At 46.7% G+C, this 15986-nt stretch overlaps 2 protein-coding genes across 2 annotated transcripts in view; one reads left to right on the top strand and one right to left on the bottom strand.

Moving 5' to 3' along the window:
- The window catches only part of PIGL (phosphatidylinositol glycan anchor biosynthesis, class L), a 137647-nt gene extending 127658 nt beyond the window's left edge, over positions 1 to 9989 (top strand). The window contains exons 8-9 of the mRNA XM_011957972.1: positions 4632 to 4779; positions 9653 to 9989. The gene's annotated coding sequence lies outside the window, so the exon portion shown is untranslated. The remainder of the gene's footprint in view (positions 1 to 4631; positions 4780 to 9652) is intronic.
- Positions 4593 to 15819, bottom strand: CENPV (centromere protein V). The gene is made up of 5 exons (XM_011957973.1): positions 15503 to 15819; positions 12061 to 12159; positions 10738 to 10807; positions 6617 to 6731; positions 4593 to 5000 (listed from the first exon to the last, which is right to left on the bottom strand). The coding sequence occupies exons 1-5, from the start codon at positions 15787 to 15789 to the stop codon at positions 4876 to 4878; spliced, it is 696 nt and encodes a 231-aa protein (XP_011813363.1). The 5' UTR covers positions 15790 to 15819; the 3' UTR covers positions 4593 to 4875.
- Positions 15820 to 15986: the final 167 nt, after the last annotated feature.

Genomic DNA, 15986 nt, shown 5'->3' with positions numbered 1-15986 from the left:
AAGGAAAGAGAAATCACACACAGAAACAGAAAACCCAAGTCAGAGAGCCATTAAGACAAAAAAAAGACTAATAAATTTGACTCCATCAAAAATTAAAACTCGGCCAGGTGTGGTGGCTCACGCCTGTAATCCCAGCACTTTGAGAGGCCGAGGTGGGTGGATCATGAGTTCAGGAGTTGGAGACCAGCCTGGCCAACATTGTGAAACCCCATCTCTACAAAAAATACAAAACAAATTAGCTGGGCATGGTGGCCGGTGCCTGTAATCCCAGCTACTTGGGAGGCTGAGGCTGGAGAATCCCTTGAACTAGGAAGGCAGAGGTAGTGAGCCAAGTCACGCCATTGCACTCCAGTCTGGGCAACAAGAGCGAAACTCCATCTCAAAAAAAAAAAAAAAAAAATGCATATCTTTCAGCTCAGCAATCCCACTTCTCTATTCTCAAATAATACACATATGTATGTATAAAGAGGTACAAGAATGTTCGCTGTTAACACTCTTGGTAGTAGCAAAAAACTGGAAACAATCATAATTTCCATGAAGAAAAGAATAGCTAAATAAACTATACCCACACTATGCTATTCTACACAACAGTTAATAATAAGGATATGTTTATTGATATGAAAAGATCAAGATGTGATTAAATAAAAAAATGCAACCAGGTGCAGTGGCTCCCACCTATAACCCCAGCACTTAGGGAGGCTGAGGCAGGAGGCTCACTTGAGGCCAGGAGTTTGAGACCAGCCTGGGCAACATAGTATGACCCCATCTCTATAAAAAAATTTTAAAAATTTGCCAGGTGTGGTGGCACACACCTGTGGCTGTGGCAGGATTGCTTGAAGTAAGGAGTTCAAGGTTACAGTGAGCTGTGATCACATAAGATGGAGTCTCGCTCTGTCACCCCGGCTGAGTGCAATGGTACGATCACAGCTCACTGCAGCCTCAACTTCCCAGGCTCAGGTGATCCTCCCACCTCAGCCTCCTGAGTAACTAGGACTACAGATGAGCACAAGACACCCAGCTAATTTTTTTTATTTTTTATTTATTTATTTATTTATTTATTTTTGAGACGGAGTCTCGCTGTCACCCAGGCTGGATTGCAATGGCACACAATCTTGACTGACTACAACCACCGCCTCCCAGGTTCAAGCAATTCTCTTGCCTCAGCCTCCTTAGTAGCTGGGATTAAAGGTGTCTGCCACCATGCCCGGCTAATTTTTGTATTTTTAGTAGACATGGGGTTTCGCCATGTTGGCCAGGCTGGTCTCAGACTCCTGACCTCAGGTGATCCATCTGCCTTGGCCTCCCAAAGTGCTGGGATTACAGGCGTGAGCTACCGCGTCTGGCCTGATTTTTTGTATTTTTAGTAGAGACAGGGTTTTGCCATGTTCTCCCAAAGTACTGGGATTACAGGTATGAGCCACCGTGCTTGGCCCCTGTATAATTTTAAAATTTTTTTAAAAATTAAAAATACCTGGAGTTCTGACCTCGAAAATCCCATCCTTGTGGGTGTTCCTTCCAGTCTGGAGGAGTGAACCTGGCCATCAGTGATTCTGAAGAGTCAGTGACCACACAGAACCCCAGCACAGCAAACTGAGAAACTGCCATTTTTATTGTGTTTTATTGTTTCCTGTAGAGATAGGGGGGTCTCACTATATTGCCCAGGCTGGTCTTGAACTCCTGGGCTCAAGCAATCCTCCTGCCTCAGCCTCCCATAGTGCTGTATTACAGGTGTGAGTCACCATGCCTGGCCTGGCTATCTATATTTCTTTCTTGTTGGTTTGTTTGTTTTTGAGACAGAATCTCACTCTGTCTTCCAGGCTGGAGTGCAATGGTGTCATCCCAGCTTACTGCAACCTCTGCCTCCTGGGCTCAAGCCATTCTCCTGCCTCAGCGTCCCGAGTAGCTGGGATTACAGGCGCACGCCACTACGCCCAGCTAATTTTTGTATTTTTAGTAGAGACGGGGTTTCACCATATTGGCCAGGCTGGTCTTGAACTCCTGTCCTCAGGTGATCCGCCCGTCTTGGTGTCCCAGAGTGCTGGGATTACAGGTGTGAGCCACCACACTTGGCTTTTTTTTTTTTTAACTTTTATTTTTTTCCCTCAGAGACCTTTGTTCTGAGATCTTTATTTCTTCTCCCTGTTCTTTTTCCTTGTCTAGTCTACCTCACAAATCATTTCATGATTAATTTGCCTAAAGCAAAGAGCAAATATTTATTAAGCATTTGTCATTATTTGTACTCAGTGTTTGGTAATGGCAGGAATATTTGAGGAAAGTTAATATGATAGTAATATGGGGCAATGTGAAGTTAAGAAAAGAGGGAGATGGCAACCAATCAAAAGACTATATCAGGCCAGGCTTTATTCATCCTGTTCAGAGGTGGTCACAGCTTCCCAATGCCTATAAAATAAAGGCCAAATTCCTGAGCCTTTATTTTATCCAAGACCGTCCAGTCTATCCTCAACATACCTTTCTGATCTCTTCATTACTTCTTCCCATTAAAAGCCTCCAATTCAGCCTTTTCTTTTTTTTTTGAGATGAGGTCTTGCTGTGTCTCCCAGGGTGGAATGCATTACACCATCAAGCTCACTGCAGTCTCAAAAACTCCTGGGCTCATGAGGTCCCCAGCTTCCTGAGTAGCTGCAACTACAGGTGTGCACCACCACATGCAGCTTCAGCCTGGCTTTCACATGTGTGCATACCTCTGTTCACAGTTACTTCTCCTGTCTCCTTAAATCTTGCTTCCTTTACTGATTCATTGATTGAGACAGAGTTTTGCTCTTGTTGCCCAGGCTGGAGTGCAATGGCCCAAACTCAGCTCACTGCAACCTCCGCCTCCTGGGTTCAAGCAATTCTGCCTCATCCTCCCAAGTAGCTGGGATTACAGGTGCCTGCCACCACTGCCACCAGCCAATTTTTGTATTTTTAGTAGAGACAGGGTTTCACGACGTTGGCCAGGCTGGTCTTGAACTCCCAATCTCAGGCCATCCACCTGCCTTGGCCTCCCAAAGTGCAGGGATTACAGGCGTGAGATATTGCGCCCAGCCGAAATCTTGCTTCCTTTAAAAATAGGATCAAAGTTGTTGTTTCATGGGTACAGAGTTTCAGTTTTGCAAGGTGAAGAGTTCTGGAGATGGGTGGCAATGTTAGCTGCACAACAATGTGAATGTACTTAACACTGCTGAATTGTACACTTAAAAATGGTTAAGACCAAGTGCAGTGGCTCATGCCTGTAATCACAACACTTTGGGAGGCCGAGGCAGGAGGACTGCTTGAGCCCAGGAGTTTGAAACCAGCCTGGGCAACACGGTGTGACCTTGTCTCTACAAAAAATATTAGCCGGATGTGGTGGCACACACCTGTAGTCCCAGCTACTCCAGAAGCTAAGAGTGGGGAGATCTAAGTCTCAGTCAAGGCTATAGGGAGCCATGTTCATGTACTGCACTCCAGCCTAGGTGACAGAGCAAGACAGTCTCAAAATAACTCAAGAGGGAGACTCTGTCTCTAAATAAATTAAGTTTATGGTAAATTTTATGTGTATTTTACAACTGAAAAAGAAATTAGAAGCTGATTTAACTTTTTAAAAATAGACTCAAATCATTCTCTCCTCAAGGCTTCCCTGAGTTCTCTCCTTTGAACTCTTAGAGCTCTTATTATCTTTACAGCTCACATGGATTGTAACCATTCACAATTTTTTTTTTTTTTTTTTTTTGAGACAGTCATGTTCTGTCACCCAGGCTGGAGTGCAGTGGCGCAATCTTGGCTCACTACAACCTTTGCCTCCTGGGTTCAAGCAATTATCCTGCCTCAGCCTCCTGAGTAGCTGGGATTACAAGCGCCCGCCACCACACCAGGCTAATCTGTATTTTTAGTAGAAATGGGGTTTCACCATGTTGGCCAGCCTGGTCTCAAATACCTGACCTCAGGTGATCCACCTGCCTTGGCCTCCCAAAGTGCTGGGATGACAGGTGTGAGCCATGGTGCCCAACCTTTTTTTTTTTCTTTTTTGAGATGGAGTCTCGCTCCATCACCCAGGCTGGAGTGCAGTGGCACAATCTCCACTCACTGCAACCTCTGCCTCTCAGGTTCAAGTGATTCTCCTGCCTCAGCCTCACAAGTAGCTGGGTACTACAGGCACACACCACCATGCCCAGCTAATTTTTGTAATTTTAGTAGAGACGGGGTCTCAACATCTTGGCCAGGCTGGTCTCGAATTCCTGACCTCAAGTAATCCACCTGCCTCAGCCTCCCAAAGTGCTGGGATTACAGGTGTGAGCCACCATGCCCGGCCACAATCTTCCATTTTTAGTAATTGTTTATGTCTTCTTTCCAATTTGGCTACAAACTTTTTTTTTTTTTTTTTTTGAGACAGTCTCATTCTGTCACCCAGGCTGGAGTGCAGTGGCGCGAACACAGCTCACTGCAGCCTCAACCTCCTGGGCTCGATCAACCCTCCAGAGTAGCTGGAACTATAGGCTTAAGTCACAATGCCTGGTTGCAAACATCTTGATAGTGCTGAGTACATATCTGCTATTAATCGACTGGCCTCAGAAGCAAATCACAGTACAAAAGAAATGATAAACCAAAGTAACTGCTTTAATGTTAAAAATATTTATTTTTTTTCCTAAAAGATCACACAAAAGTTGGGAAGAGAAGGATGTCAACTAGACTACATCAAAATCTGGGCAGAGGGAGGACAAAGAGCTGCCTAAAGAAACTGGTAGCTGGAGCAAACTGCAGAGATCAAGATGGCCCTAGTCAACGGAACCAGCAGCCCAGGTCAGCCACATTCAGGAGCACCACCGAGGCACGGCAGGGAGAGCAAAGTTGCTGGCCCCAATCATTCCTCCTTTTCAGGGCAGGAGAGGCAGAAGCTCACTCTTTAGACATGTTCTTGATGGTCTTGTGCTCTTTCATGGCCTTCTCCCAATCACTGCCATTGAATTCCTCAGTGACCATACTCCGCACAGTGCCCTCATCCAGGCAGTGGGGGGCGATTCCTAGGAGAAAGTGGCACAGACAAAGGGGGATCCTCAGTATGGGTGAGACCACATGGTGTACCGGCTCCTGGATAAGCTCCCACCTGCAGGCATCATCATGCTACACATTAGGGCTTCCAAAGGATATGCCACAGCTTATGGCTTCAGCGATGAGACCCACAGGCTGCCAGCTGGCTCGGAAAGCACTGGCTCTAGCCTACCGCGTCAGCCCTCTGGCTTACGTTCCTCAACTGCCAGATGGGAATCAACACTCCCTGAACCAGGGATGGCCAAGGCTAGACATCATTCAATACCAAGTTGACAGTGCAACATGCAGAAAGGCACAGCCCAGAGCAATCTCTGACTGGCGGCCTAAAGAATTCACAGGCCTTCCCTGTGTTTAGATAGATAACTTTCTTTCCTTTTTTTTGAGACAGAGTTTAGCTCTTGTTGCCCAGGCTGGAGTACAATGGCGTGATCTTGGCTCTTGGCAACCTCTGCCTCCTGGGTTCAAGTGATTCTCCTGCCTCAGTCTCCCAAGTAGCTGGGATTACAGATGTGTGCTACCAAAGCCTGGGTAATTTTGTATTTTTAGTAGAGACAGGGTTTCTCCATGTTGGTCAGGCTGATCTCGAACTTCTGACCTCAGGTGAGCCACCATGCCTGGCCTTAGATAGATAACTTTCTAAGAATTAAATGTCTTCCTATTTGTACAAGATTTCATACTTTTCAAAACTCTTTCCTGTTCTGCGAGGTAGACAGGAATGAGTCTCCATGTGAGAGATGAGGAACAGAGCCCCTGAAGCAATGGGGGAGGGGTAAGGATGACACCATGCGCCCCCCTGCAAAAGACACTGACATAAAGCAAAAGACACTGACAGTCACAGCTGCTCTCGCAGCTCTGGAGGCTGCACTGACACAAAGAACAAGAATCCTCAGGAACATCTTCCACCTCTGCTTTCCCCTTCAAGTCACACTACAATTGGTATGATTCTCAACAACTGTCAGACCCAAGTAGGCCCTGAAGCGGGGCTTGGAGGGTCCCCTGCTTGTTTATTTTTTAAAAAGAACAGAGATAGGGTCTTGCTATGTTTCCCAGGCTGGTCTCAAACTCCTGAGCTCAAGAAATCCTCCCACCTTGGCCTCCCAAAGTGCTGGGATACAGGTGTGAGCCACCGCAGCCAGCCAGTCCTGCCTAATTTTTGAACAACCAAAAAGCTTTCAAATGGCATCATCAATGCTCCCCAATCTTGCCTCCTTCACTCCCTTAACCCCTGTCATTATTAAACCTGCTTCCCCTGGCCCCACAAGCCCATCTCCCCACCCCTCTACTCCCTACCCTTCAACACCATCCCCAGCAACACCAGCTCTGGCAGCACCAGTGAATGAGAGTCACAACCTGGATGGGCTCCGAGTCCAACTTCACCACATTCAGATATGGGATTCAGACAAGTTTCACCAGAGCCCGACTCACATTCTATCACGTAGAAAGCGCCCTGCTGAGGAACCCTGTTCCTCTAAGATACGCACGTGACAGGATCTAGTCAGCGTCCCCCCTGTCCTACCAAGACTTTAAGTGAGAGCACCACGGGCCTCTCTGTGTCCCCCTGAGCTTGCAGTCCATCCCCATTACTCACCGAAGCCTCCAGGGTTTGAGCGTGGAGTATAGAAGCTCTGAACGCCACATCTCTTACAGAAGGTGTGCTGGGCTTTGTGAGTATTGAATGTGTAAGTCGTTATGTGCTCAGCTCCCTGGGTGAAAACAGACAAACAGGTGTTCTTTTTTACAAAGAGCTTTGTTTATTTATTTATTTATTTATGTTTCGAGACAGAGCCTCCCACTGTCTCTCAGGCTGGAGTGCACTGGCGTGATCTTGGCTCACTGCAACCTCCGCCTGCCCGGGTTCAAGAGATTTTCCTGCCTCAGCTTCCCAAGTAGCTGGGATTACAAGTGCGTGCCCCGAAGCCCAGCTAATTTTTTGTATTTTTAGTACAGACAGGGTTTCACCATGTTGGCCAGGTTGGTCTCGAACTCCTGACCTCATGATTCACCTGTCTCAGCCTCCCAAAGTGCTGGGATTACAGGTGTGAGCCACCGTGCCCAGCCACAAAGAGATTTTTTTTGTCACTTAAAAAATACATCTTTGGGCCGGGCGCGGTGGCTCAAGCCTGTAATCCCAGCACTTTGTGAGGCCGAGACGGGCGGATCACGAGGTCAGGAGATCGAGACCATCCTGGCTAACACGGTGAAACCCCGTCTCTACTAAAAAAAATACAAAAAACTAGCCAGGCGAGGTGGCGGGCGCCTGTAGTCCCAGCTACTCCGGAGGCTGAGGCAGGAGAATGGCGTAAACCCAGGAGGCGGAGCTTGCAGTGAGCTGAGATTCGGCCACTGCACTCCAGCCCGGGCAAAAGAGCGAGACTCCGTCTCAAAAAAAAAAAAAAAAAAAAAAAAAAAAAATACATCTTTGGCCAGGCATGATGGCTCATGCCTGTAATCCCAACACTTTGAGAGACTGAGGCAGGCGGATTGCTTGAGCCCAGGAGTTCAAGACCAACCTGGGCAACATGGCAAAACCCTGTTTCTACAAAAAAACCGCAAAAATTAGCCCAGTGCAGTGGCACACACCTGTAGTCCCAGCTACTTGGGTGGCTGAGGTAGGAGCATCAGTTGAGCCTGGGGAGGTGGAGGCTGCAGTGAGCTGAGATTGCACCATTAAAAAATATATATTGAAAAAATTTAATGGGGGGAGGTCTTTTGTAGGGCTCTTTGTATTAAGAGGCCATTTCCTATCTCCTGTAAGAGACTGGGACCTTCTTGAGGACAGAGACCCATCTACACTATACAGTGTCATGTGAGTCTGGAGTGTGACAGCTCACAGCTTCCCTTAGGTCAGCTGCACACAGAATTCAGCCTTGAGCCTTCCCTCATACATCACATCAGGGAGGGAGAGAGCTTGCTTCCCAGGGCCTATGTGGAGAAACAGTTCACCCAAGGGACTGGCTCTCCATGTTCCCAAACAGAACGGCTCAAGGTCTTAAGAAAACTGATGGCTGTGCTTAATTTATCCACAAAGGACAAACCGGGAAAAAAATATTTGCCAGACATCATAGATAGGCTGATTTCCTTAATGGATAATACAAATGGGAGACTGGACAAAGGACATGAATGGCCAGTTCAGATAGAAAGAAAAATAAATCACTCTTTAGCCTATGAAATGCTCACCCAAATGAACTTCAATGAGATGTATTTCACTGTCAGGTGGGCAAAATCAAAGCTGTTAACATGGTATTGACAAGTATGTAGAGAAGTATGTGCTCACATACATCAGTCACAGGAATAGGAATTGGTACAATTCAGCAACATCTACCAAAATTTTAAAGTGTACATAAGCTTTAGCACGTAATTCCATTTCTTGAAATTTATCTTACAAATATATTCCAAATGTCTCAATGACATAGGTATATAGATACTATAGCACCGTTTATAAAGGCTAAAGATCGGAAAAATTGAAAATGTCCATTAATAGAGGACCGGTTAGGCATTATGGACACTCATAAAATGGAATATTCTCCGACTTTTGAGAAGAATGAGACAGCGCTACAAATACTAACATGGAACAATTGCCAAGGTTACAAAGTTAAGCAAGTTATAGGCCAGGCACAGTGGCTCATGCCTGTAATCCCAGCACTTTGGGAGGCCAAAGTGGGCAGATCACTTGAGGTCAGGAGTTCAAGACCAGCCTGGCCAACATGGCGAAACCTCGACTCTACTGAAAATATAAAAATTAGCCAGATGTGGTGGCGGGCACCTGTAGTCCCAGCTACTCAGGAGGCTGAGGCAGAAGAATCACTTGAGCCTGGGAGGCGGAGGTTACAGTGAGCCGAGGTCATACCACTGCACTCCAGCCTGGGCGACAGAGTGAGACTGTCTCAAAAAAAAAGTTAAGCAAGGTATAAAACAATGTATGTGGTATACTACCATTCCTTTTTTCTTTTTTTTAAAGGCCATATACTGGTATGTGTGTTGTTTTTTGTTTTTGTTTTGTTTTGTTTTGTTTTGAGACAAGGTCTCACTGTTACCCAGGCTGGAGTGCAGTGGTATGATCACAGCTTACTGCAGCCTTGACCTCCCAGGTTCAAGTGATTCTCCCACCTCAGCCTCCCGAGTAGCTGGGACTATAGGCATGCAACACCACGCCTAGCTGATTTTTTTATTTTCTGTAGACATGGGGGTCTCACTGTGTTGCCCAGGCTGGTGTTGAACTCCTGGGCTCAACTGATCTGCCCGCTTTGGCCTTCCAAAGTGCTAGGACTACAGGCATGAGCCACCCTGCCTGGCCTGTATGTGCTTTTATATGCGTGTGTATCTTTGAAGAGGGATCCAAGAAACAATGGCCTACCTTTAGGGAGAGAAATCAGACAGCTGAAGGGGAGGGGGTAGAGCTTTCTTATCATTGTTAACCCTCTTTACGCTTCCCCGGCCACTAACATACCATCCAGAATTGTGCTTCCTATAGAAATAGCTCCCTGTGGAGCCTTGCTCACTCCATAGCCACTGCAGCGCAGAAAAGCAGCAAAGGACTGCCAAGTGGTCCCAAGTCATCCAGCATTATCTGGATGGAATTAAAGCGCGCTCTTTCTTTTTTTTTTCACTGCTCCTTGTGGAGCAGGGTATAGAAGTGTGCCCAGAATAGCCAGATAACTGATTTCTAAGAGAATTGATCCTAAAGAAAACATTTCTAAACTGTCAAAAATTTATACCAAGGAGGTTTACCAGTGTTGTTGATAATCAGAAAAAAACTGGACTCAACCTAGAAGTGCAATGATGCAGAGACAGTGATGGGATAAGTAGACTAGGAAATCGGCTGTGGGGAAGACGGAGACTGGGGCATGGGGACAGTAGGGAAAGACTTCACTGTGTATATATACATTTTCTTCTACCTTTCAAATTTTGTACCAAGTACAAAAATTTCCCCAAAATAATAAAATTAAAGTTAAAAATATGTATATAAGCTTTTCATTGGGAAATGAGATAAGCAGATTATCAACAAAAAGAATGGTAAAATTCTATTTAATAAACATAAGACAATAGGTTTAGATGTATTCTCAGATGTATTTTCTCAGAGTAGAAAATAATATACAAGGACAGACACCAAAATATTAACAATGGTTACCTTTAGTTGATAGGATTTAGGTGATTTTATTGTTTTTTGATTCTCTGAATTTGAAAATGTTTCCACAATACCAAATAGGCCTCCAAAAAATAAAGGTAAAAAATAACACAACTTTTTATTTTTTATTTTCATTTTTTTTGAGATGGAGTTTCGCTCTTGTTAACCAGGCTGGAGTGCAATGGCGTGATCTTGGCTCACTGCAACCTCTGCCTCCCAGGTTCAAGTGATTCTCCTGTCGTGGCCTCCCAAGTAGCTGGGATTACAGGCATGCGCCACCATGCTCAGCTAATTTTTGTATTTTTAGTAAAGATAGGGTTTCACCATGTTGGCCAGACTCATTCTCAACTCCTGACTTCAGGTGATCCACCCATCTTGGCCTCCCAAAGTGCTGGGATTACAGGCGTGAGCCACTGCGCCCAGCCCACCTTTTAAATGTCAACCTGAAACCAAAGCTTGTGAGAGGCCCTGCTATGCTCCAGGCCCCTCCCATGCTACAGAGGGCATGCTGAGGGTTCGCTGGGGAGTGTTGTAAATCTCACCAATGGGTTCTGCACTCCTTGACCCTGCTCTTAAGCACTGACCTTCAGGAGCTTGAAGCGAGAAGCTGGAACAATGAAGTGTCTATTCTGCTTCTTCTTGCAAATGCTGCAGCTACAGAAAGAGAGCAAATTCCAGATTGTGAGCAGCCACCTGCATCCTCTGTGCCTGAGCAGCCCAGCCTGATACGTTTTCAGAGCCAGCCGACCCCACAGATAAGGCTCTTTTCAGTACCATCCAGGGCCAAGGAGCTGGGGCAAAGGCCTGAATATCCAGGGCCTCTGGTTTGCAGATCCAGTAGAGCCCAGGGGGGTCCCAAGTCAGCAGTCGAGGCTCTGCAATGCTCAGAACACAGAACCAACAGACACGTCTGTACTGCCCACCCCCCAGTTCTTTATAGTGAAGAGAAGCGCTGGACTTCAGAGACACTTAGAAAACAAATTTCAGACACTTCTACAACCTGATGTCTCTGAGACATCCACATCAAAAATGGACAAGGAGTTTAGGTTGCCCTCTTTCTTCATCAGCACGTCATATAAAGTCCAGCTCCAAGTAAAACACGTCCCCAGAATTACCATCTCTGGAATTAAACTGAAGTCCCCTCTTTTCAGGCCACCTTTGAAAAAGTTCTAATTTAGTACAGAATCCTCTCACAAGTTATTCCACAGTGCTTCTTTTCCAATCTGGACTCTATTGTTAGTAGCCTGGTCAGTTCTCCATTTGAGTAATTCCATCGTATGTGCTTATTATTCATATATAATTCCGGTACCTAGGGGCAAAAAGGACTGGATGCTGTTAAATAATTAGCTGCATGCCAACTTTGGGTCCCAAAGCCAGAGCCTGTCGTCCCTGCTCCATCATAATGCCGGGGAAGGTGGTACAAATCAGGCCCTCCACAGCCAGCAGCAGCATCTGCCTCAACCAAAGAGCAGAGCGAGAGTGTAGGGCCTGGGGAGCCTCCAGGTGTACACACCCTTCACTAAAGCACCCTCCAGTTCTCCCCAACTCCAGACTCCTACGAAGATTCTGCCCAAGGCTTTCCACTCAGTACCCAGCCAGGCACACCTGCAGCTAACCGCCCCCGGCTCCTCAGCAGTGTCAATCTGAGGGTGACGCTGCCACAAGTCACAAGCCCTGAGGACCCTGCTCTGTGTCACCTGGGCCATGCTGTTGAAGCTCTGTGGTGAGCCACACAAAAGGAGAAAGAATAGAACAATGAACCTTTCTGTCTCCATCACCTGACTTCAGCAGTTACCAGCCCATGGCCAGTGTTTCCTCTGTACCCCAACTCCCCAGATTATTTTGAAATACTGCATTTTAACTCTGAAATTCTTTTAAGTCAATTTAGGGGAAAAAAAAATACTCACTTGCAGTCAAATATATGCAAGTCTGCTGAGGCCCAAACTTCAAAACGAACTGCTCCACAGTGGCAGCCTCCTGTGTGCTTCACCAGGCCCTGGTATTCACTAAATGAAACAAAAATCAGAAAGATAAGAATTTCTGAATAGCTACCTCCTGCTCTCTTTTTTTTTTTTTTTTTGAGACGGAGTCTCACTTTGTCGCCCAAGCTGGAGTGCAGTGGCCAGATCTCAGCTCACTGCAACCTCCACCTCCCGGGTTCACGCCATTCTCCTGCCTCAGCCTCCCGAGTAGCTGGGACTACAGGCGCCCGCCACCTCGCCCGGCTAGTTTTTTTTTTATTTTTTAGTAGAGACGGGGGGGGGGTTTCACCGTGTTAGCCAGGATGGTCTCGATCTCCTGACCTTGTGATCCGCCCGCCTCGGCCTCCCAAAGTGCTAGGATTACAGGCTTGAGCCACCGCACCCGGCCTCTCTTTTTGTTGTTGAATGAAAGATGTAAAATTAGACAAAAGTCTTTTCTACATGACAACCAAATGCACTTCTGCTTTTAAGGAGATACTGTCAATTTTCTAAGTCAAGAATGGTTTCAGCACCTTCTTTATCCATGAGCTCTCTCTTCTCCAATTTCTTAAATTGTATTAAGTTGCAAAATGGAACATTCCAAACATTTCAAAAATGTAAGGGATCCTAACCCACTACCAAACGTTTTTATTTATATGTCAAATATAGATTTTTTTTTTTTTTTGAGATGGAGTCTCACTCTATTGCCCAGGCTGGAGTGCAGTGGTGCAATCTTGGCTCACTGCAACCTCTGCCGCTGGGTTCAAGCAATTCTCCTGCCTCCGCCTCCCAAGTAGCTGGGATTACAAACGCCTGCCACCACACCCTGGTAATTTTTGTATTTTTAGTAAAGACAGGGTTTCACCATCTTGGCCAAGCTGGTCTTGAACTCCTGACCTCGTGATCCACCCACCTTGGACTCCCAAAGTGCTGGAATTATAGGCATGAGCCACAGCTCCCAGTCTCAAATACTAAAAATTTTTATGAGCTGGGCACAAAGGAGAGAACAGTAAACAAGACACAGCAGACACGATTGCTGCCCTTACCGACATTAACAAATTACTCATATAATAATTAATTATGATTATGATAAAGGAGGTACAGGCTGCTATGAAAATTAAGACTGGGTACTCAATCAAGTCCAGAGGTTCAGAAGAGCCTTTTGAGAAAGTTAATAAAGGCTCTTATATTTTTACTCTATTTCTTTCCACTATTCTTCATACACATGCGTTTTATATAGTTGTAATACACATTACATACAAATTTTTTTTTTTTTTTTTTTTTTGAGACAGAGTTTCATTCTTGTTGCCCAGGCTGGAGTGCAGTGGCACAATCTCAGCTCACTGCAACCTCTGCCTCCAGTGTTCAAACAATTCTCCTGCCTCAGCCTCCCGAGTAGCTGGGATTACAGGCATGCTCCACCACACCTGGCTAATTTTGTATTTTTAGTAGAGAGGGTGTTTCTCCATTTGGTCAGGCTAGTCTCAAACTCCCCACCTCAGGTGATCCACCCACCTTGGCCTCCCAAAGTGCTGGGATTACAGGCGTGAGCCACCTCACCTGGCCTATATACCATTTTAATCCTTTTAAAGCTTATATATAAGCCAAACTCAGAAATGAACATTAAGATCTGATAAATGTCATAAAATCGCTTTCCAAAAGGACTGAACACTCTTACCCGATATATAAATGAGAAAACATTTCACGGTACTGTCTCTGGCAATAATCACAGGAAAAATAGCTCACTGCAGTTTTAATTTGCATGATTAAGACTGATCATTTTTTCATGTTTCTTTACAAGTTTATGTATTTTAATTTTGGGGGCATACATAATGCTTATTGTAAAAAATCCAAACTTTACAGTATCTGAGAGTGCTCAAAGTGAAAGCCTCCTGTAATCTTTACACCCAGAGGGATCTACAGGTAATTATTTGCTATATATTCTCCCAAACTTTTTTCTATACAATATTGTAACGAAAATGGTACAGTTATACACACTTTTTGAATATAATTTAGTGGACTTTATAAGTACAAAGTCATGGCAATCTAGTGGGAGAAAAACATTTATGTCACTATTTTAAATCTTTTTCTTGACCATTTATCAGTTTGTCTTAAAGTAAAAATGTACCTCAAATTTGAGTTTTACATTCCTTTTTTTTCTTTTTCTGTATGCCTTGAAGACACCATGAGTTTTACATTCCTAAGGATCTTCATATTCCTTCTGCCCAGAGGCAGCCGTCACCCCATAGGTGCTCAAAAAATGTTTGATGGATGAACGTTTTTTAAAAATTCAATGTGCAGTCCAAGATGAAAAACCAAAAAGTGAAGCACAGAGAAAACCAAATATGTATGAAGCACACAGAAAACCAAATATATATCTTCTGTCGAGGACGACCCATCCTAACTAAGAGAATTTCTTCTGCAAGAAGCTCAAAGGAACATGTTCAAGAAAAGAAGTAATTCTCAGGTTATGCAACTGCTAGGTTATTCCTGTCGGTTTTTCCCCCTAGTGTTTTGATTGTTCTTTTTAATTCGTAAATTTGACACTGAAATACATTATCAGGCCGTTAAAATATCCTTCGTAGCACTTTTCCCCGAGGCAGGAATCCAGATCACATTTGGAGAAAAGAAGGCAGCCCTTTAACAGCCCAGTTAACGGCTCTTTTCTAACTCGCGGACACTCGGGATGCTCATTGGGCCATCTAAAAGACTGCGGAGCAGCCAGGACGACGAGCGGCCGGGAGCATTAATTAGCTGGCGGAGCACATAAAAGCCTCCTTGCGCAGGCATCCCCGCCGCCGCCGCCGCCGGAGCATCTCTTTGCGCGCGCTTCTCTCCGGGATCAATAACCCCCGCCCCCTGCTCCCTCCCTGGCAGTGCCTGGAACAATGACGGGATTTCGTTTCCCAGTTAGTTCAAAACTACTCATGCTTCCTTCAGCGCTTCTACCTTTCCCTTCCACCCACCCTCAAAAACACGTGTGCAAACATAAAAAAACGGGATTCGGATAAGAGAAAGCCGTGGGATTTATCTTCTTTTCATTAGGAAAGGCCCCCACACCCTTTGCGCGCCAGCGAGACAATGTCCCCGAGCACGATGCTTGTGGCCGGGAAAGACCCTTTGTGTCCCAAGACTGCCGCGCGCGCCCTCAAGCTCCGGACGAAGCCCCCTTTCAATTCCCGGGCCACACAGCCCTAGAAGCACCGCCCCGCCGCCCTTAGAATTAGCTAACAACCCCGGTGCTAACGGCGGAGCCGCGTCGGCTCCATAACGTGGAAGGATCAGAGCTGAAAGGCGCCCAAGGCCTGCGCGCGGGCCGCGAGCCCGACTCCTGCCGAGGGGGTCCGCGTGGCACCGGCTCCCGCGCGTCCCGGCCCGCCGCACTCACAAGGTGTCCAGCAGGAGCTTGGCAGCGCCCTCGGAGGTGAGCTTCTGCCGCTTCTGGAACGTCTCCCAGCGCTCCCGCTGCTCGCCCAGGTCCAGGTTGGACGCCGAGGGCGTCGGGGTCGCGGGAGTCGGCGGCGGCGGTGGCGGGAGCAATAGCGGGAGCAGTAGCGGGAGCAGCAGCGGGGACGCGGCTGGAGCTGGCGCCATGAACCCGCTGTAAGGCGCAGGCTGTGCAGCACGGGCTGCGGGGGAGGAGGAGGAGGACGCCGCGGTGAAGTTCTCCGCCATGAACCTGAGGGGCCTCTTCCAGGACTTCAACCCGAGGTGAGGTGGCGTCGTTGGCGCCCCCGGGAGTCCGCGCTACGGGCTCGGGCAAGGGCTGGTGTTCGGCTCCGGGGAGGCACGGCGGGCGAGATGCTGCAGCCCGAGGACCCGGGCGCCTGCCCGAGCCTCCCTGCGGGTGCAAGCTGTCCCCAGGCAAAGCA

Source organism: Colobus angolensis, unplaced genomic scaffold (assembly GCF_000951035.1).
Source record: "Colobus angolensis palliatus isolate OR3802 unplaced genomic scaffold, Cang.pa_1.0 Scaffold452, whole genome shotgun sequence".
NCBI lineage: Eukaryota > Metazoa > Chordata > Mammalia > Primates > Cercopithecidae > Colobus > Colobus angolensis.
This window is presented reverse-complemented; position numbering and strand designations above follow the sequence as displayed.

Bases quoted from the DNA above. Each gene is read 5' to 3' on its own strand.
- CENPV (XM_011957973.1), bottom strand. From the start codon at position 15,789: ATGGCGGAGAACTTCACCGCGGCGTCCTCCTCCTCCTCCCCCGCAGCC. The intron at 12,160-15,502 runs GTGAGTGCGGCG...TGTTTCATTTAG, and splicing joins AAGCTCCTGCTGGACACCTT to TGAATACCAGGGCCTGGTGA. The intron at 6,732-10,737 runs GTCAGTGCTTAA...GTTTTCACCCAG, and splicing joins CTCGCTTCAAGCTCCTGAAG to GGAGCTGAGCACATAACGAC.